The 23,540-nt window shown below is 40.1% G+C and overlaps 1 protein-coding gene across 1 annotated transcript in view; it reads left to right on the plus strand.

Annotated features, from left to right (window-relative positions):
* The first annotated feature begins 10,504 nt into the window (after positions 1-10,504).
* The window catches only part of ERBB4 (erb-b2 receptor tyrosine kinase 4), a 584,656-nt gene continuing 571,620 nt past the window's right edge, over positions 10,505-23,540 (plus strand). The window contains 1 exon segment of the mRNA XM_070933199.1: positions 10,505-11,260. Within this exon segment, the coding sequence (XP_070789300.1) occupies positions 10,505-11,260 (756 nt within the window).

The following is a 23,540-nucleotide window of genomic DNA, read 5'->3' on the forward strand; positions in this document are numbered from 1 at the left end:
TCATGCATAAGGGAAGAGAAATCATAACTCTCAAACAAATACCAAGAAGAACGAGAGATCAAAGAAGAAATTATAATTTCCTGACCACCCAGCTAAATAAATTTAAAATAAAATTCCGCTGGCTACTACCGGAAGGCCTACTTATCTCCTGGGATGAAAGAAAGTACAAGATTGATAATCTGGAAAAGGCTCAAGAATTCTTTGACCAGCACTTTACAATGGAAGAGGAACAGGAGACAAGGAGAGAAGCGGAACCCGGGACACGGCGGATGGAGAAGGAAGAAAAAGATCAGGAAGAGGCAAAAAGATTGGAGAGAGAAAGAATGGAGAGAGAGGGAGCGAGGGAAAAGACTCAAAGAGTTACCAGAAACACAACAAAGTTGAAAATCACAAATAGATAAACTCGATAGAGATGGAAGGAGAAATAAAAATTATATCAATTAATATAAACGGACTCAACTCCCCAAGGAAAAGGAAATATATATTTACGAAATTGCAAAAATTGGACTTAGATGTGATAACTTTACAAGAAGTACACATTAAAAGACAGCAACAAATATTGTTGGAGAATCAAAAATTAGGAAAATTATTCACATCCCTAGGAGATAATAAGAAGAGAGGAGTGGCAACTTATGTCAAAAACCATTTAAAAGCTAAACAGATATATACAGATTCGGAAGGACGTATTTTAATAACTGAAATACAAACAGAAACAAGGAAAATATTGCTAGCTTCTATCTATGCACCTAATGGAAACCAGAGAGAATTTTACAAGAAACTACATGATACAATTAAAGATTTGGAGTACGAAAATATCTGTGTTGTCGGAGACTTCAATGCAATCGTGAATATACAAGATGACTATCGAAGTAATAAACAAAGTAAGACTCGAAAAAGAATCTTACCGGATACATTTAAGGATATGACTGAAGAATTGCAATTACATGATGGATGGAGAGAGGCCAACAAACAAACCAAACAATATACCTTCTACTCAAACCCACACCAGTCATGGTCTCGGATTGACATGGCCTGGATGACGCCAGACCTCAGGAAGGATCTACAAGACATCGAAATTATACCGAATACATGGGCCGACCATAATCCTATAAAAATAACATGGAGAGGACAGCGAAAGCAGAAGAGGTGGATGATGGACACCGGAATAATAAAAGATAGAGATTATGTGCAGATGATGGAGAACGAACTTAGAATATTTTATCAAATAAACACAAAGGAGCAGACTTCAGTACAGAATCTGTGGGACACTACTAAGGCCTATATAAGAGGCCTCACAATAGCATACACAGCAAAAAAAAATAAAGATAAACAACAAAAGAGGAAAAAATTAATGGAAGAACTCAACATATATGAGTCACAATTACAGAAACAGCCTGACGACAAAACAACAAGGGAAAAATTGAATCGTACTAAACATGAGTTGAACTTAATTTCACAAGCAGAAATCGCACAGAAAATGAAAATGGTCAAGCAGAAATACTTTGAATATGCAAACAAAACAGGTCGCTGGCTGGCATACAGACTGAAGAAAGAGAGGGAAAAAAGAATAATATACCAATTGCAGGATGAAACAGGACAACTATATAGTATGAATTTAGATAAAAAACGTATAGTAAGGGAATTCTATCAAAACCTCTACACACAAGAAGAGACTCAAGACCAAGATATTATGGAATACCTACAAAAAGCAAATATCCAGAAATTAGAGGAATCCCACAGAGAAATACTGAATAAACCAATAACAATGATGGAGTTGATGGAAGCCCGAAAGAAACAGAAGAACAACAAAGTCCCAGGTCCGGATGGAATTCCAACGGAATTTTATAAAAACTGCCAGTCTGCAATAGACGAACTACTACTACAAGTTCTCAATGAGGCACTGCTGGAAGCAGAAACACCTAAATCTTGGGCCGAAACAATTATCTCACTCATCCCCAAAGAAGATACGGATCCGACTAAAGTCCAAAATTATAGACCCATCTCGCTGTTAAATGTAGATTATAAACTATTCACGACAATTATAGCACAGAGGCTGAAAACAATTATACATAATTATATACACCCCGACCAAAATGGTTTTGTCCCAAGGAGACAAATAAAAAACAACATGAGGACAATAATAAACGTTCTCGAATACTACGAGCAAAACATCAATAATCAGGTAGCGCTAATCTTTCTCGACGCGCAAAAGGCGTTCGACAATTTGAACTGGAAATTCCTTATAGCACAACTGCAGATTATGAATTTCGGCGACAAATTCCTGAAAATGATTAAGAAAATATATTCTTCCCAGACAGCGAGAATTATAATTAATGGAGATATGACCGAAAAAATAAGCATCCAAAAGGGGGTAAGACAAGGATGCCCGATATCGCCTCTACTGTTTATAATCTCACTGGAAGTCCTTCTAAAGGAAGTAAGAAAGGAAGAAGAAATAAAAGGACTGAAGATAAGGAATGAGGAGTATAAACTACAGGCTTTCGCGGATGATGTGGTCTTCATAGTGGAACAACCGGAAGTAGCGGGAGTCAAATTATTAGAGAAGATAGAGGAGTATGGCAAAGTGGCGGGGCTTAAGATCAATAAACAAAAAACCAAAGTCTTGACCAAAAATATGACAACGACACAAGAGGAAAAATTAGAAGAAGAATTAGGAATGCAAATTGCGAAGAAAGTAAAATATTTGGGAATTTGGCTTACTACAAAAGCAACAACTATTAGAGAGGACAATTACATTAAATTGATGAAGCAAATTAGAAAAGACTTGGAAAGATGGAATAAGGTACAACTATCATTTCTTGGCAGAATAGCGTCTGTAAAGATGAACATATTACCAAGACTCCTATATCTCTTCCAAGTGATACCAATTGGTCCGGGAAAAGATTTCTTTAAGGATCTCAATAAGATAATAATGAAATACATCTGGCAAGGAAAGAAAGCTAGAATTAAAATAAGATGCTTACAGGACACTAAGGAGAAGGGAGGCCTAGGTCTACCAGACTGGGAGTTATATTACAAGGCGGCGGCATTGAATTGGATCAGAGAATGGATAGATCTATCAAATAGGAGAACGCTATACTTGGAGGGATTTGATCTGAGTCGAGGTTGGCATGCCTTTCTGTGGGAAGGCACAGACAAGCAACATCCGTACTTCCAGAGACATGTAATAAGAGGTGCACTATATAAAACATGGCAAGACATCAGAAGGCAACACTATAGTAAAATCCCACGATGGTTGTCGCCTATGGAGGCGCTAATTTATCCAAACACTATAGAAATAGGAAAGATGCGGAAATATCAAGAATTGTTGAGTAGTGAGGGAGACCTACTTACGAGACAAGAACTGGAAAGACGAGGCATTATGATTGATTGGTGGCCATATCTTCAAATTGAGTCAAAATATACAGCAGACCGGAGACATTATGATTTTCAAAGCCAACCAAGTGAACTAGATAAAATTTTAAAAGGCACAGATGAGAAAATAATATCTAAAATTTATGGATATTTAATAAGGTATAAATTAGAGGAGGAAACAGTGAAAGAAAACATGGTAAGCTGGGCAAGAAATATAGGTCACAATATAGAGTTGGATAGATGGGACAAGCTATGGGCAGAAAATTATAAGATGACACTGTCGATTCCATACAAAGAAAATTTATACAAGATATTTTATAGATGGCACCTTCCTCCGGCACGTTTGGCTAAAATGTTTCCAAACACATCACCAATGTGTTGGAAGTGCAAGACACAAATGGGGACATACTACCAACTCTGGTGGTCTTGCAGGAAGGCACAACGCTACTGGCAAGAGATTAAGAGAATAATCGAAGAAACAACGAGGCAAAGTGTAGAAATGAAACCAGAATTCTTTCTATTTGGAATGACTACACCACAGTGTACCAAGGAGATAAAATATCTTACCATCCACATATTGACAGCGGCACGTATAGTGTACGCTCAGAATTGGAAATCCGAGATAATACCAACAGAAGAAAAAATAATAACAAAAATAAATGAATGCGCAGAGATGGATAGGCTCACAAAAGAGCTCCAAGATAAAGAGAACACTGACTTTTATTTAGTTTGGCAAAAATGGTACACATGGTTAGAAAGAAGGATAGGGCCAACAACATAGGACATTAGGAGAACATAACTCAAGAATTGTAGAAATAGATACATGAGATGAGCCGTAGGATTGTATAAATAAATGGTTAATATGTTTGTAGAAAGATATTGCTGAACTTCAATGAATATATTAAGGTATAAGCAAGTGAATTTGTAAATAGTATGATTAAGGAAAATTGGTTAAATGGACATTAATCACCGATGCGAAGGTTTTCTAGAAGTTAGTCGATTGACTCTTTGTTAATGTATAAGTGTTTACATGTATTTGTGTTTTATGTTTGTTTATGTTAATAAAACTTAAAAAAAAAATTGCTGGGCAATTATCAGCAGACTTCCATTTCACTATATGAATTGTCATGAGTTAGGCTTTATTAGCAGTTCTTACCCATGTTTGATCAAGTTTTTTCGCTTTCTACCAGTGGCACTCTAAACATCTCTTCATCTGTTTCATCTGTTTCAGTTCCTCCATAAACCACCGGGCACAATGAGTTTCACAGGTTGTTGCTTGGGCTATCTTGTTGCCTTCCTATTCCAAGTGGCTTCTAGTGTCTTAGCAAGATTACACAGCAGATCCTCAGTTTTAACCCTAGTTCCCCCTGAAACTTATCAGTGCCATGAATTAATGGGGGTGGACTGATCTAAGAATCATAGTGGTGCAGTGGTTAGAATGCAGTATTGGAGGAGTTTGAGTCTCACCGGCTGAAGATTGACTCAGCCTTCCATCCTTCCAAGATCGGTAAAATGAGGACCCAGATTGTTGTGGGCAATATGCTGACTCTGTGAGCCCCCTTACAGAGGGCTGTAAAGCACTGTGAAGTAGTATATAAATCTAAGTGCTATTGCTAATATGTCCTGCCTGCCTGGGAAGCAGTGCTGTCCTAGAGAAGCTCATAGCCACTAGTTTGTCATCTGACCATGAAAAGCAGACCAGAGATAGGTCTGTCAGTTCCAGATTACAAAGGCAGCACTTTGACAAGAACACCAAATCTAGTGTTCTAGTCAGGCTCTGATGACTTGGGCCAGGCCCACAGAAGTCTTGGCTTCTAAGCCAACTCTCAAGTTAATTCCAACCCCCCTCTCTGGGAAGGCAGATTGAGGTTCTCCTGAACCATAAGCCTGGGAAACTCCATCACCAACTCTGTTGTGCGGTCTAGGAGTTCAGGCAGGGAGTCTACTACATAGCAGGGAGGTTGGTACAATAGCAGCAGTCCCAATGGATCCCTACAGCCCACCCTAAGAAAAAAGTGTATATAATGAAACAATAAAGGCAAAGGAGCTTCCAAAGATAAAGGAGAAACTGCAAATGTAAACCTTTTTCTTGTTAATTTTATCTTTTGATATGTGACCCAAGATAAATAGATCACAATACAGCTATTATTTCATATCTAATGGTAAGAAGAATTTGGAATTCATCATTGAAATCCAATGTTCATAAAATGATGGGGAGAGTCAAGAAGAAACTTGTAATCTGTTATCACAGTGTAGAATCAGTGAAGAATTAAAAACAAATGTCTTGTGTTCAAATAGTTCCTAATATCTGCATTATTTGTAATGATAATTTTTCATCAAATTAAGCAAGTTATTGGGACATGCAAATAGTTGAACAATAATAAGTGGGACAATAAAATAAGTGTAAAGTAAAACAAGTATTAAGTAAAACAGTAACATGAGAAATGTGGGGTGCTTGGTACTCTCTGACCTTGGTTGTTGTTGGTGGTTTTTTTTTTTTTTTTTGCAGATGTCTCATTACCAAAGTAAGTAACATTATCAATGCTAGAAGAGAGTGGGGTTTGCTCTTATTTCATACACTAGGCTAGGGTGTTACCTGTCAGTGTGGAAGGGAGTGATCCTTGATTAGACTTGTTTATATTTGTTTGTAATTCCTTGATTGGGGTACCGTTTACTTCTTGACAGTTAGTGTAGTGTTAATCTTGGTGTTAATCTCTGTTCATCTGAGTATTGATTGCCGATGAGGAGGTGTTTTGGTCTTTTTGCTTTGTTTTTGTCTTTTTGATTGCCTGTTTTGAATGGCATGTAAATATTGTTTATCTTTACAAGCTTGTTCATGCTGATTTATCTGAGTGCCAGGTATCCAGGAATTCTCTAGAATTTTTAGACATGGCTTGGTCTAGAATGCTCACAGTTTCCCATTTGAAACTAAGATTAAGTCAGTTCATGTGCTATGAAATTAAGGAGTTTTCATTATATCTTCTTTTGTAGAGACTCCTGTTTTTTATTCTGGGGCTGCAGGGTTTTTTGCTTTAGTTAGGATGTTTTGGAGGGCTTTAGTTGGTTTATATGCTACACTGATTCCATTTGGTTGTAATAGTCTTTTGGTGATTTTTCTGGGATGTTTTTGATGTATGGCTGTGTTATCCTTTTCACAGCTTTTATTGGTTTTGCTATATTGGGTTCTCATACAACTTGTCTTGTGGGAGGCTGGATTGTTACTTTGATAGTGGTGCACTTGATTGGTGTGGGTAATTTTATAATGGACTTGTGTTTCTAATTTGCCATCACTTCCTCTCCTGATGAGGATATCCAGGAAGGGTACCATGGTGTTTTTTTTCCTTTTCCCTTGTGAATTTTATTTCTTTAAAGATGTTGATATTTCATGTGTCTTCTCCTGTTGATCCTTTTTTATTATGACAAAGGTGTCATCTACATACCAGGTCTATACTTTGGATTGTATTTGAGTGCTATAGATTATAGGTGTTGCATTATGGTCTTTGAAAGCAGTTCAATCCTGAGCTACAAATATTCTCTTCTACCGATAAATGAGAATTTCTTTTAGCTGTTTACCCATAGAGGATAGAAAAGTGCATTAACTTCAGAAGACAATTGAGCAGATAAATTAGATACACTTTCTACAGTAGTTAGTAAATTGCATGCTGATCAAGGTGTGCCAGCAAAGGATGCATAAGAGTGAGAAGAGAAGGATTGGAGTACATTTAAAGCCTATCTAGTTCAAAGCTGTATTCTAAATACAGCTACAAGGTTCGGCCAGGCTGACAACAGTCCTATCTAGTTTCTAACATTTTAGCTCCATATGCTCTTGAGCAATGCTAATCCTTAAATGAGGCTGAGTTGCAGTCCTGCTTCAATTATCCCAATATCAGTTTAGCTGGCTTCTAACTGCTTTGGAACTGGACTGCCCTGTAGTAGATTAAAGATCTCTGTTCCTTTCGTCCTTACGAGGCATAATCTAGCCAAAGTGAAGGAAGTTGAAGTCATCTTAATTTCAGTACAACAGATTTCAGAGGTACTTACTCTCCTGCAAAAATATTGTGATTCAGAAGCACTTTATGATTTAAACCATGTTTTTACACAAGATCAGTCTATGCCTAAAATCAAAAGAGCATAGGGGATTATGTGTGTGTGTGCTTATTCTTGATGAAATGTTATTTTCATTATGTTTTCTGAGTTTAGTGCATTGTTGTAGAAACACGTAAGCATTAGATTTCAGCTCTATGTCCTAAGGCTCTAGGGCCTAGGCATTAAATAACAGTATCTCTGTGCTTGGATGCATAGAAACACAATGCTTGTATCACTTTTCCACCATCACCCTTATAATAAACTCTTATAATAAACCCAGAAGCAGGAGAAAATGATTATATAATTTCAATTCTGAAAAGTTTCAGAAGGGATTTTTTTTTCTGGTAGTAAAAATGGGGTGTTTTCCAATCTGAAACTATTCAAGACACACTTCTTGAACTGTGGAAACAAGCTTTCTTGCTTTCTTGCAGACATTTCATTACCCAAACTACAGCAGGTAACATCATCAGTGGAGCACTGTGCCTAGTTTGGGTAACGAAACATCTGCAAGAAAACAGGCAAGCTCAGAGTGCACCAAGGACCCCTTATGTCAACCCTGAGTTACAAATATTCTCCTTTATTAAACAAAAACAAAGATATCCTTAATATTCAATATACCTTTGAGTCAGGATCTGATTCCTGCCTAGTCCCTGCATTTTCCTTGATAAGATCTCAGAATGGATTTGTTTGCTTTCTACTTTCTTCCTTGAGCTGCCTGAGAATGACTGGTCCAAGATCATCCAGCTGGTTTAGTACATAAGGCAGGATTAAAACTCACAATCTCCTGGTTTCTAGACTAACCACTGCACCAAGCTGGCTTTCTAAGCAAATGAATAGAGGAATGTATATTATTTTCCCTCACTTTCTTTGTGTTAGTGAAATCTTGCAATTGTCAGTTTTGTTTTTATTACACATTTTAAAAAGCTAAGAATTTTATGGAAGCTTAAAGGTGCTTTTATGGCCTTGATTAGCATAAAATACTGATCTAATACTAAAATAAAATTTATACATATATATGCGTGTCTATATGTGTGTGTGTGTTTGTGAGAAAGGAACGTTAACATCTGTTAGTGTTGCATATTCTTTTCTTTTTATATATTGTTACTGGATAATTGTTCATCAAGTAATAATTATAAGAAGAACACAGAATCTTAGAATTGGAGAGTTGAAAGGGGCGCGTGGGTCCCTAGTCCAACCCTCTGTAATGTTCAAGAAAACCAATTCTATCATTCTTGAGAGGTTGTCCTCTATCTCCTTAAAAACTCCAAAAATGAAAAGCCTACAACTTCTGCGGTAGATTGTTCCATTTTGTTATGAATTTTACCATCAGGATTTTTTCCCCGTATATTTAAATGAAATCTAGTTACCTACAACTTATGTTCATTATTTCTGATCCCAGTTTTTGTAGCAACGGAAAAAAGTGGCACACTATGGAGACAGTAAACCTTTATGCCATAAATGACTTCAGAAAGGCAAGGAAATAAGGGGAGAATGCCCCACCAACTATCACTGTACTCTTTCTCCTGCCCCAGATGCTGAATAATTTTTTTTATTTAGTTTGTCAAACATGTACAAGATAGCAGATATAGGTATGAACATAAACATAAACAAAGGAAGTAAGTACAGATAAATGGGCACAGTAAGACAAGGACGGTAGGCAGGCTTGTGCACTTATGCACGCCCCCTTTACGGACCTCTTAGGAATGGGGTGAGGTCCACGGTAGACAGTTTAAGGTTGAAGCTGTGAGGGTTTCAGGATGTAACAATGGAGCCAGGTAGAGCATTCCAGGCGTTGACCACTCTGTTGCTGAACTGCAATCGAGTTTGAAGCGGTTTACCTTGAGTTTGTATCTATTGTTTGCCCGTGTATTATTGAGGTTGAAGCTGAAGTAGTGTCAGATCCCTAAAAGTGATACTGCCATTCAAGTGGAGGAAGGGGGGACTTGGATTCGATTTACTAGCATGGCCTGTGTCATCAGATATTTTACAACCGATATCCTGGTGCCAAGGAAGCCTGAGATTCCCTTTACCTGCAGGAATTTTTATGATAGCTATGTGGGTTGTCTCACTTTAAAGGGTAGTGGTGGGAATGCATGTTTGTTCGGGTTCTCAAAGGAAATAGTAAAGAAAACTTCTTCACACTTGTGTATTGGCTAAAATCTGCATTCTGACTTAAAGGGAGGGGTCTCTACCACTTTAATCCTACTGCTTTGCCTAAGGGTATTCAGATTGTGCTTTAGCTGGATGGCTTTCACTTCTGCTTAATAAAAGAATCCTTAATAAAAGAACTATGTTTCAAGAGTTTGTACTTTCTTAAGTTGGAAGGAGAGGCGATCCTTACAGAAAGCACAAACTGCAAAACGGTCAACCCAGAGAAGCAATCTTTGCTCTACTGAGGGGACCTTGCAAACCATGTCTGAACAAAGCAGAGAGCTGGGAGAAACCGATTGCTGGGGAGAGACAGCAACCGCCACCCAGTTGGATGCCTGTCCCGTGCAACCCATCGGAGAGGATGAGTTAACCCTGGAGAATCCGGAAAAGCTCCGCTGGTTGATTGGCATCAGGAAGAAAGATGGCTGGGATGAGAGAACCAGAGGAGTCACCCTCAACCGTGGCAACCGAAAACCGGGGTGGAAACTGGAACTAGAAGCCCTTACTGACCAGGGGGGACTGACCGAAGCACCCCTGAGGGAGGACTATCTGAAGAGGCATATAACCCAATTGGTGATGGAAACTTTGGAAAATCTCAACATCCGAAGGGAGCCAGGACAACAACCAAAGAGCACTGAAAGGGCAGCAGTCGTGGATGATGCCAGGGGAGGTACCCCCCTCCTGGAGCTCGCCTATCGAGCAGATGGTGCAGCAGCAGTGGCAGAAGACCCAACAAACCCTCCCCTCCCCCCCAGGCAGCACACACACCGCCGCCCATTCCCAACCAACCCTGGGCTCCTCAACTGGAAAGAGAAACTCCCCCCCCCTTGGGGTGAAGTTTGATGGGAATCCGCAACAATTAGGATTCTTTGTGGCACATGTGCTCACCTATATGCAAGAGTATGGGCGTGATTTCCAAACCCAAGGCTCCCGAGTGCGAGTTGTGACCCTAGCCTTAGAGGGTGCCGCAGCCAGATGGATGGTGACCCTACATAATGCCAACGCATCAGAACTGCAGGATTTCGACCGTTTCATGATGGCCCTATGATGTCGGTTCGAGAACCCACTGGCAGATTGCAAAGCACGCGACCACATTAAGGTGGTGAAGCAGGGGCGATGGCCAGTAGCAGAGTATACTGAAGAGTTCCAGGACCTCGCGTGTCGTGTGCACTGGCCGGAAGATATTTTGGTGAGCTGTTTCAAGGACGGGCTGAGTGATGATCTATACAATGCCTGCGTGGCCCAAGGGGCACCGAATGACCTACATGAATGGTATGTCACCGCCGAAGAAGCTGAGATCAATATGGCCAGAAACCAGTATCGAGTGGGGCGAGCATGGAAGAAATCCTCACCCCAATGGAAGCAAGAGCCCCTCAAACCACAAACCACATTCTCCCCGAGATCTTCAGCCTGTTTCAAGTGTGGAAAAGAAGGGCACCGAGCTGCAGAGTGTTGTTCGCAAGCACCCGCCCGGAACCACCCACCAGGGGAGGATCCTGCAAAACCGGATCAGCGTGGGAAGGAGACTGCTCTGAGGAGCAGGGAGATGGTAGAAGCCCCATCCCCTCCCCTCTTTGGGGAGGAAACCCTGGCATCTGAACAGGAGGAATCACACTCATTCGGAAGCAATCCAGATGATGAGCCATTGGTAAGCAAACCAATTAAACCACTTACCCTTCCCTTAAGACTATTTATCCCAAACCAGGACAGGGAGATAAGTATCCCCACCCTAGTGGATTCAGGGTGCACTCGTTTGATCAGCCCAACCTTGGTAGGGAAGTTAGGGATTAACGTAAGAAAGCTGAAAACCCCCATTGCTTTCTGCCAACTAGATGGGTCAATAGCAGGAGGGGAGCCAGCTTCTCTGGCCACCGAGCCTCTACATATAGGCATCGGAAGCCACGAGGAAAGGCTTACATTTATAGTGGCACCTGGCATGGAATGGCTGTTGGTTGTGGGCCTTGTGTGGCTAAAAAAATGGAACCCACAAATCAATTGGAAACAAGGCATCATAAAATTTCAGAAGAAGGTGACTTTTGCTGAGTATCCACATAAAGGAATTGAGGGAGCAGAGAATCGAGAAACAGCCATGCCTGGTCACGCCACACCAACTGAGGGCATACCCATAGAATACAAGGATTTAGCTGAGGTTTTTAGCGAAAAAGCCTCAGATTTATTTTTATTTTATTTATCCTATTCAATTTGTATACCGCCCTACTCCTGAAGGACTCAGGGCAGTGAACAGCCACAAGATAAAAATACATCATACAAAAGTTAAAAACCAATTAAAAGTACATTAAATAATTTTGGCCCAAAAAACGAATTTAAAAACACCCAATTTGTATAAAACTTAAAAGCAAATTAAAAAGGGAGAGTCAAGCCAGCCCAGCCTGCTGGAATAAAAATGTTTTGAGGGCGCAGCAGAAAGTGCGTAAATCTGGGATCCTCCGTATTTCGGGGGGAGCTCATTCCAGACGGCAGGTGCCCCCACAGAGAAGGCTCTTCCCCTGGGGGCCGCCAGTCGACACTGTATGGCCAATGGCACCCTGAGGAGCCCCTCTCTATGGGAGCGTACTGGTCGGTGAGAGGCTACTGGTGGCAGAAGGCAGTCTCATAAGTATCCTGGTCCTAAGCCATGGAGCGCTCTAAAGGTGGTGACCAAAACCTTGAAGCGCACCCGGAAGACCACCAGGAGCCAGTGCAGCTCGTGCAGATTAGCTCCCCCCCACCACGCCACTGACTATACAATAGAAATCTTACCCGGCGTGAAACTCCCTAAACCCAAGATGTACAGCATGTCACCGAGAGAGTTGGAAGAGCTGAGAACATTCATTGAGAAAAACATAGCAAGGGGTTTCATCCAGCCAGCCCAACCAAAAATTGCAGCTCCAGTGTTGTTTAGAGAGAAAAAAGTTGGCTCAAAACGCCTATGTGTTGACTTTCGAAACCTTAATGCGGTCAGTGTGCAGAACATGTATCCTCTCCCTCTTATGAAAGATATGTTAGCACACCTTGCTAAAGGGAAAAAAAATTCAAAGCTGGACTTAAGGGAGGCTTACTACCGTGTCAGAATTAAGGAAGGGGATGAGTGGAAAACAGCATTTAATACCTCCCTCGGCTGCTACCAATTCAAGGTACTCCCCTTTGGGTTGCAAGGAGCTCCTGCAGTGTTTATGCAGTTAATAAATGAAGTGCTGCATCAGCATTTATATAAGGGGATTCTGGTCTATTTGGATGACATTTTAATCTATACCGAGACCAAAGCAGAACATGTAAAACTAGTCAGGGCAGTTTTAAACAAACTTCACACTGCCAAACTTTATGCCAAACTTTCCAAATGTGAATTCCACCAAGAGAAGATTGACTATTTGGGATACCGCATTTAGCACCAGAGGGTTGAGATGGATCCTCTAAAAGTGCAGGCTGTACTTGATTGGAACCCTCCGCACACACGTAAACAGTTACAGAGCTTCCTGGGGTTTGCCAACTTTTACCGCCAGTTTATCCCTGCGTTCACTCAGATTGCCCTCCCCATCACCAAGCTCTTAAAAACAAAGGGGGAGGACAACCCTAAACCAAAGCAACCATTGAACTGGACTATGGAATGCCAGGCAGCATTTGAAAAACTTAAACGGCTGTTCTCGGCAGAATCAATTCTAAAACACCCAGACACGGAGAAACCATTTGTCATACAAGCAGATGCCGGCAATGTGGCAATAGGAGCGGTTCTACTTCAGAAGAATGAGCAAGACCAACTACAACCCTGCGCTTACACATCCAAAAAGTTGAATGAGACTGAGCAAAGGTGGGCTATTTGGGAGAAAGAGGCTTATGCAGTTCGTTGGGCATTGTTAACCTGGCGGCACTTCCTAGAAGGCAGTAAGACCCCTTTTGAAGTCTGGACTGATCATAAAAATCTAGAAGCCCTAAAGACCCCAAGGAAACTCTCCCCAAAACAAGTACGATGGGCTCAGTACTTTAAACGGTTTGATTTTACTTTAAAATACCTCCCGGGGGGGGAAAAACTTTCTGGCAGATGCGCTATCCAGAAAACCAATACAATAGTGCAAAGTCAAACATAATCAAACCTATAGTACAAAACAATCAACTAGCCGCTAAAGTAGTCACCAGATCCCAGGCAAAACAAGAAACATTGACGGACAATGACACCATCCAAACTTTTAAACAAGCATTGGCCACTGATGAATGGTTTTTGAACAACAAATTCAGCTGTCTGATGAAAGAAGACTTGGCTTGGGTGGGGGGGAAGTTGTATGTCCCTGCAAGCCAAAGCTTAATGGTACAGTGCCATGACTCCAAGTTAGCTGGACATTTTGGGTTTGTGAAAACTTTACACCTGATGAAAAGACAATTTTGGTGGCCATCACTAAAAAAGGACATAGAAAGCTATGTAGCTAACTGCCCCATTTGTGCAGCAGCAAAAAGACGCCAGGGAAAATCCCCAGGTCTATTGCAGAAGGTAGCTGAACCTTCAGCATTTTGGAGAGAGATTGCTATGGATTTCATTGTGGAATTGCCAAACAGTGAGGGAAATACTGTTATTTGGGTTGTGACAGACCTATTTTCAAAACAGGCACATTTTATACCCTGCCAAAAGATCCCAACTGCTAAAAGTTTAGCCAAATTATTCCTAATACACATTTATCAACTTCATGGTGCTCCACGAAGGATCATCTCTGACAGAGGGGCTCAATTCACCTCCAACTTTTGGAGGGCGTTTTTGGGCTTACTTGGTACTGGCCATGGGTTGAGCACATCCTTTCATCCTTGTACTAATGGTAATTCTGACATTTTGAACTCGGTGCTAGAACACTATTTAAGATGTTTCATTAATTTTCAACAGGATAACTGGACCGAATTTTTGCCTTTTGCTGAAGTTGCATTTAATAATGCTGTCCATTCAAGCACTGGTTTTATTTATTATTTTATTTATTTATTTATTTATTTATTTATTTATTTATTTATTTATTTATTTATTATATTTCTGTACCGCCTTTCTCCCATAGGACTCAAGGCGGTGTACAGTCAAGAAAAATATAGACACACAAACATCATAAAATTGCTAATTAAAATTATTACTTAGTTTGGTCAATTAAATAAAACCCAGAATTAGATAACATTTAAAAAATCATTCACATGTTTGTATGTTTAGCCCTGCCTGTTGGAACATCAGGGTCTTGAGGGCATGGCGGAAAGCACGGAGATCAGGGATATTTCGTATCTCCGGGGGCAGTTCATTCCAAAGGGTTGGAGCCCCCACAGAGAAGGCCCTCCTCCTGGGAGTCGCCAGTCGACATAATTTGACTGACGGTACCCTGAGTAGTCCCTCTCTGTGAGAACGAACTGGTCGGTGGGAGGCTATTGGTGGCAAAAGACAGTCTCGTAGGTACCCAGGTCCTAAGCCATGGAGCGCTTTAAAGGTGATAACTAACACCTTGAATCGCACCCGGAAGACCACTGGGAGCCAGTGCAGCTCGCGTAGGAGAGGTGTTACATGGGCGTAATGAGCTGCGCCCATAATCACCCGTGCGGCTACGTTCTGGACCAGTTGGAGCCTCCGGGTGCTTTTCAAGGAGAGCCCCATGTAGAGAGCATTACAGTAGTCCATACGGGAGGTAACTAGGGCATGAGTGACCGTGCGCAAGGCATCCCGATCCAGAAAGGGACGCAACTGGCGGATCAGGCAAACCTGATAAAAGGCCCATCCCTCTGTTGGATCTGAAAAAATGAGAGTTGATATCACAGATCTTCAAGGTTACACGTGCTATGTTTAGAAAAGATTATATTTTTTTCTTTGAGAAAGTGAATACAGGTGATAACCAACATGTATGTTATATATAATTACATACAGAAGAGTTTTTTAAAAAGCATCTCCTGAACAGATTATGTTTTACTCATGAAGAGTAAATATTGCCATTTATTGTATTGGTTCTCAGTAGAGGTCCTAATTCAGTAGAACTTCTTGAGAAAAGAAAGTAAAACATTTTTATTTCTGCTTGATATTGATGCAGCGAAAAAAGATACTTCTACAAATGTTATATTGTAGCATCAATACAATTCCACTGAATATCACAGAAACAATCTAAGAACATATATTTAAATTGCATTGCAAAAGTATGCTGGAATTGAAATATCCTAGTTATATATCTCCAGATATGAAAATCAGTAGCAAAAAGAAAATAACCTTAGTGTCATGAGAAATAGTCTTGTTCATACGTCTACCATTATTGTAATATTCTAAAATATTGGTTTTATTCTTCACCTCAGTTCATCAAGACTTCTATCTGCTAACAGAATAGAATACCTGGCAATATGAATTTCCATTGCTAATATTTTCATATTTCTCCAAAATCTGCTTCAAAACTGAAGAACTTCCTGAAACAGATTATGTGTTCAAAGGGGAGGAGAAAAGGAGTAACCCTCAGTCCATTAGTGCAAATCATGTCACATAATGTTAGATGTAAGGCTTTGATGGGTCAGAACTAGATAATGTGTAGCTTTTATTCCATTTAATAAAAACGGATTATTTTAAAAAAATAGAAATCATTTCCATTTTTTGCACTACAAAGAGAACACAATCAATTGGAACTAATGAGAACAAAATAGGGCCTTTCTTGTAAAGTGGCTATGCAAAATACAGTTCTTGGGGTTTCTCCCCTCCACCTTTTTTGGAGTGAGGCTTGTTTTGTCTATCCAATGGGGGCAGGAGGGCAAAAATACAAGTTAAAAATCACTCAAATCATCATCCTTTTCTGTAACCAGTCCCATTATTAAATGAAATGGCTGTTTTGAAAGGAAAATACAAATACTTGAATAAAATTAGAGGCTGTTAAGAACTTATGCACAGAAAAAGCCTTTAACATAAATCGGAGAGGAAGGGGAGATAATGGAGCTTAGAAACCAACCTCTTGGCTAAGAGGAATAAGAGCAGTGGAATAATTTAATTGCTCATCAGCTAATTATATGGTATTATAATGTTAATGTGGCTTCACCATGACAATGTAATAGGTATAGATTGAGGCATATGAAAAAGAAAGTGTGGATGCCATAATTATAAGTAAGAGCAGAGCTGTTAGAGTAATTATAATGCTTCATCAGGTAATTAACATATTGTTCAACTTGAGATGAGGAGCAAAGAGTGAGGAAGTTAAATATTGAAGGACATGCCTTTGACACTCTAGTGATGTCTAAAATTGTTGCAAGGAATGGTGTTCTGGATTGACACTTATTTTCTTAAAAATTTTGTTTGTTGTGGTAGCTTTAGATGAGCGAGGAAGTTCTAGAAGTATATTGTGATGTAACCCATATTTCTGGCAGTTAAACATATTGTGAATGTTGAACAAAAAATGTAAGATTCTGGATGCCCAAAATAATTGTAGACAACTTGTGATGATCTCTCATGCTGTGCTCAGTTTAGGAAAAAACAGAAGCTGAGAGAATTTCCCTTCCAAAATCTTTGACAGGTACAGGATATCATCCATAAATATTTCATACCTGTTTTCTCTTAAGTTAATTTGGGATAAATTTTATAGATTTTTCCCACAATTCTTCCCATTGTTATATTGGAAGAGTTTATAATGTAACAGAAAATTGGTAAAAATGTTTTGCAGACTTACCCAACTTCTGTGTTAAACAGTGCTTCAACACTGCAAGTTTTTAAGAAGAGATTGGACAACCATTTGTCTGAAATGGTGTTGGGTTTCCTCCCTGAGCAGGGGGTTGAACTAGAAGACCTCCAAGGTCCCTTCCAACTCTGTTATTCTGTTATTGTACACAATAATTAACAGATAGTATGCAGTAATTGAATTTATAAATTAAGGTAGACAATCAATTATATTTAATCAATTATATTTAAGGTAGACAAATTATATGGGAGAATTTGTTGGAAATGTCATGAAATAGAAGGAATGTTTAATCACATGTGGTGGACATGTAACTCCTCCCCTCCAGTCCTGGAAAGACCTACATAATCTACTACAGAAAATCTTGGAATTTAAATTTGAAATGAAGACACAACTTTTCCTACTAGTTATCTCAGAATAAAATTAACAAGAAACATAATCTAATGAGATATGTACTTATATCTGTGAGAACAACTTTTGATCAACTCTGGAAGAAATACATAATTCCAATAATATCTGATTGGGAATTTAAACTTGGAGAACACCCAGCAATGGCAAAACTAACAGTATACCTACAAATAGAAGTTTTACCAGATTTCAGTAAAAATGATTCTCATATATACAACACGTCACATAGCATGGCAAATATAATCATTTACAAACTGGTTTCTAAAGACATTTGTAGACAAATTACCACATGTATAAAAAAGGGATGGGGGTCAGAAACCCAACAGTTTTTTTTAATTCTTTATTTCTTTTCTCTTTCTTTGGCAATTAATCTACATACTATTACTAAAACCCTTGTGTCTGTCTGTTTGTAATCTTCAATTGGATAAAATAGTTTGCAAGGCAGACATTTTTAAACCAAGGTACCTCAAATGGGTTAACTTACATAATACCAGGATCCATGACTCCTATGGAAATGAAGTTTGGGAATAATGTAGTTGCTTCACTGCCATCACATTGCTGCTCCTTCAGCACAACCATGCTGCTGCAATCAGCCGTGGTCATATAATTGTCATTTCCAAAGCTCCATGACACATCCCCACAAATCAGTGTGGAATCTGGCAGGGAGTAACAACAATGGCGAAGCTGGCAGGGAAGGTTACTCTCTCTGTCTTTCAAGTCCTGTAAAATATTGAGGCTTCCCCCCCCCCACACACACACTACATATATACTTACTAATAGTTTCTTGCCAATCTTATTTTTTTTTTCTGGAATTGAAACTAGTGTCATTTGAAACAAGTAATTTATCTTTGGTGATACATTCCTCTTAATAATCACAATTGATCTTAGCCAAGAAAGCTATATTTTTCCCCACCTTGTAAAGTCTCTTTTAATTTCTTTCCTTACTTTGATATGTCAAATGCCAACCAAATATTTCATCAACTGTTTTTTTTGTACCACAAGGTTCCATCTTAGGCCCAGTAGTCTTCAATATCTTCATAAACGACTTAGATGAGGAAATAGAAGGGGAACTCACCAAATTTGCAGATGATACTAAGCTGGTAGTATTAAATTCTGACTGACCGGCAAGGACTGAGGACAGAGGCGAGACAGAGATTCAACAGCTAACATTTATTGAATGAGTGCAACTTCACAGCAACAGCCAGCAACAGAACAGAGTGCGCCCGTTTGATAGCTCTTTTATACGCAGCTGTCAAATGGACAGCCAATCAGGAACAGGTTAGGAACTCTTCACTCCACCAGGGGATGGCTGATGGAGGTTCTGAACACAACACTCCTCCTCTCCTAGTTCGTGCATGCATAATCCTGAAGATACGCTGGGCATCGCCGGACTTGGCCTGATCTTCTCGGCTCTGTCCTAGCCATAGTAGACAATCCCTTTGGGTTGAAAGCTTGTGCTGCCTGAGTTTAAAAGGCTGCAGTTCTGGGCTAACAGGTTCCTGGGGTCACCCCCTGCGCACCCAGTCTAAGACCTGGGAGATTACCTTATCCCTAGCAGAAAACTTCGCAATGTCACAAGCAGTGAGAGGAGCTGTCAATCAGAAATATTGGTGAAGCCGGCGCAGGGTCTTCCAATAGGGTCTTCAAGGGGCAGCGTCTCAGATCATCAGCAGGACCGAGGTGCTTTCCGGGCTGGTAGAACAACGTGTATGAGTACACCACCAGGAACACTGTCCATCTGGTCATCCTCAGCAAGAGTATCTGAGGCGATTGACGGTTCCCGGCCAAGAGTCCCAATAGCGGCTTGTGGTCAGTAAGGAGTTCAAAGGGGCGACTGTAGAGGTAGTCATGAAACCTCTTGACTCCTGCAACAAGTGCCAACGCCTCTTTGTCAATCTGAGAGTAGTTACGTTCTGCGGCAGCTAGGGTCCAGGAAAAAAATGCTATTGGGGCCTCAGTGCCATTAGGCAGCCTGTGACTCAAGACAGCGCCGACCCCATAAGGGGACGCATCGCAGGCCAAGAGTAGGGGATGCTTTTCACTGTATTGAGTGAGAACCGCATTTGAAACCAAAAGCTGTTTGACAGCTTTGAAAGCCGCAGCGGCTTCAGCAGTCCAAACCCACGGAGCCCCTCTGTCCAAGAGGTGATGCAGAGGCTCGGCCACTGAAGCTTTGTGCAGAAGAAAGATTGCACAAAAGTTCAAGAGGCCCAGGAATGCCTGGAGTTTGGGCTTATCTGGAAGAGCTTGCCAATTCTAGCTGAATACAGAAAGAAAGTTCAAAGAAACAAACACAAATTCTGAGGACTTGTGAACAAAGTCATGAACGCTGACAAGAAGAGCAGAGCAGAGTAAAACCACAGAAAATTAGAGCAGGAATTGAGACAAGAATGTGATAATTCTCCCCCCCCCCATGTGTAATATCAAGTAATTTTGGATTTCAGGAAAAACCGTGGTTGGGTGTTATGGAGAATTTTGTAATTTTGCTTTTATATGCACTGAGACCAGACAGTTGTTGCTGATGGACTGCATGTTGTTGAGTGATGGGGTATGTTGCTGAGGACTTGTGGACAGTTGGTAGAAGGACCAACAAGTTTTCAAATTTCAAATTCAAAGGCATGAAATAGCATGAAATAGAGCCTGGGAGTGGCTTCATGGGCAGTGCAGAGAGCAGACTAGGAACTGCACTTGGGAGACCACAGAACTAATGATGATGGTGCTTCTGCTGCTGCAACACCTCAGTTGGCTGCTTGGCAGCACATGGCTTGAGGCAGTAAGCACCCTCCAAGGGCAGCCCTTTCACTCTCAAAGAGCCTGGCTGGATAGGATTTGTCCCAAAATCTAAACAAGATTTTGGCATGGAGTATTTGCAGGATGGGGTGCTTAGAGACAAGAGAGAGTCCTCTTATTTATAGATGTAGCATGCCAGATGAACAAAACAAGTGTGTTTTCTTAATAAGGATTTAGGGGGTAGTTGCATGAATCCAGCCCGTTTGTATAATACGCTTAATTGGGTGAAGGAAGGATTTAATGTGTTGTGCAAACACCTTAACTCATTCAATCATCTTCCCAATTATTGTAATTGAGAGGGAGTTAGTTTTAGTTTAAAACATCTTTTGTAGTGTTTGAAACTAAACACAAAGTCAACTACATCCCAGAAACTGGATTAATGGTCAATTTTTCTTTCTGAGATAAAGTTGAAGTCTTAAGAGGCCCCATGAAAACAGGCTACTCTAGGAACTCTACTTTATGCCTTGCCTTCCATAACCATACAGAGATTGAAATAGGGGCAGCAATAATAAAGTTCTACCACATTGTTTGTAATTGCAGCATTCATAATGGTGCCAAAAGAGATATTTTTGGGGCTTAAGAAAATGATAACCTCCCAATCATCTTCATCGAGATGGAGAGGATTCAGAAAGTAATCCATGATTTTATATTGCCAACTCCCAGACTTCACTCTTAAGGAACTGAGTATTGGAGGGACTCTGCTCCATGCAGGGCCAAATCCCTCCAACAGGCAGCCCTTTTACTCTCAAAGAAATTGTCTACTGGACGGACTCAGCCCTGCAACCCTTATAGTCTTAAAGAGACTGCCTGAAACATGATTTGGGCATAGAGCATTTGTAGCAGGGGTGGGTTCTACTTACCTTTACTACCGGTTCACAATGGAATTATGTGCGCGCATTTGCTTTGCTGTGCATGTGCAGATCAGCGATGATGACATCCGGGTGAGTGGGTGGGGCCTCCTGCCGGTTTTACTACCGGTTCTTGCGAACCGGTCCAAACTGGGGGCAACCCACCACTGATTTGTAGCAGAGGGCATTTGTAGCAACATGGTGCAAACACTCCATGTTAAAATCCTGCTAGGATTTTGGGTAGACCATTTTAGCCAGTCCCCAGAACTCCCAGAACCAGAGGGAGTTCTCTTTTTTAGGCAACAGATGTTTGCGACCTTCTTTGCCAGCTTCCTCCATTGACTTTCTGGGGAAGCTGGCAGGGAAGATTGCAAATGGCAATTATGTGATTGTGGTGGAGAGGCTTGGCTACTAGTCAGATGTGCGAACAGGTTGCCAAGTACCTGGATTGCAATCATGTGACTGTAGGGGGAATGCAATGGCCATAACTTTAAGAACAGGTCATTCAAGGGCCATCGTAATTTTAAACAGGCCACATGTGTGTTGTAGTAGTTGAGCTGTGCCATGAATAATTGTCTGAAGGGTCTCCTGATCTAGAAAAGGGCACAACAGATGCACTAGATCCCACAGAGAGGGTCTCCTCAGGGTGCCATCAGCCAAGTTATGTCGGCTGGCGACACCCAGGGGGAGGGCCTTCTCTGTGGGAGCCCCAACCCTGTGGAATGAACTGCCCCCGGAAATACGTAAGATCTCCGACCTCCAGGTGTTCCGCTGCGCACTGAAGACCCTGTTGTTCCGCCAGGCAGGGCTGTCAATATAATAATTTTAAATTGGGGTATTTTAATTTTTGGGGTTTTAAATCGGCCAAATCTATTTAATTATTTTAATTTTTAATTATTGTTGTGTCTTGTGTTTTTAAATTGGCTGTACACCGCCCTGAGTCCTTCGGGAGAAGGGCGGTATAGAAATAAAATTATTATTATTATTATTATTATTATTATTATTATTATTATTATTATTATTATTATTATTATTATTATTATATGAACTTGTATAAAGATCTTCTGCTACATGTGCTTCAAGCAAGAAGATCCACAGATTGTTTCACTCTTTAATGGGAAAGTGCTACCCCAATCAAGATTAAACATGGAATATCCCTAGAATACTTGAGCAGGGCTAATATTTTTCATTCATGCATGGATTATTATGGCATGAGTCAATATGATTAGTATACATTTTGAAGTACTTCCTGAACTAATGCATGGATTAGAAAGCAGTGTTGCTGTTCTCTAAAGCTTGTGATGCATTTCTTATTTCCAAACCAAAAAAAAGAAAAAAATACCAAGTATGAAAATGCATATGAAATATTACTTTTGATAGATATACGTGAGCACCTTGGGATAAATTATGTCCTCAAAATATATTTTGGAATAAAATACTTTTGTAAAATATTCATGCCATTTATGTCCCAGTGGAGCAGATTTTAAATATACAAAAACTGAAATAGACTATTTTTCAAAATTGAACTGTTGCCAATAAAATGGTAAAATTGGGGATCCACCGTCTTTTATTAGGCATTTGTGTATGGTGTGTGTCTTCAGGATCTGACAATATCTTAGTGACATTGACACTAAGGCTTATCCAAAGCTTGCATAATGTCTATTTTCCAGATTTAAGAGCACCTGAGTAGGGCATCAGTATGCACAAAATTTAACCTGACATGTCAGTGTATTGTTTTATATATTTTCTTCCAGTGCTAACAAGACAGAAATGTAGAACAATTTGCTTTGCCTGTGGTTAGTCAAGGCTATATGTATTCACTCTGAAACTACATTGTATCTAGCAGCTTTCTTTGCTGTGCCTATTTCTTTCAGTTTAGATAGGTGTGTTAATTTCATAGCTCATACATGGTTTTATATTGCATATTTTTACATATAACTCTAGTTCTTAAAGGTGAACTTTTGTAGTAAAAACTATTATCTGATGATAGCATCAGAATCTTTTCTACACTTTTAAAAAATGCACCTGGTCGGAATTGCTGGGCGAATTAAACCCTTTGTCTTGACTGAAAGAGAGAAACATTGTCACTAGAAGTGTAATGTAGAGAAATTTCTTGAGGCAAGCATACATGAAACTGCTTGTCACTAAAAAGCCAGTCTTGGCAATTTTCATCATGCAGCATGCAGCATGGAAATTAATTAGTCCAATTTTATGGAAATTACTTCATTATAAGTAACTT

Source organism: Pituophis catenifer, unplaced genomic scaffold (assembly GCF_029215685.1).
Source record: "Pituophis catenifer annectens isolate HBS135680 unplaced genomic scaffold, rPitCat1.0.hap2 SCAF_1, whole genome shotgun sequence".
In the NCBI taxonomy this organism is placed as follows: Eukaryota; Metazoa; Chordata; class Lepidosauria; order Squamata; family Colubridae; genus Pituophis; species Pituophis catenifer.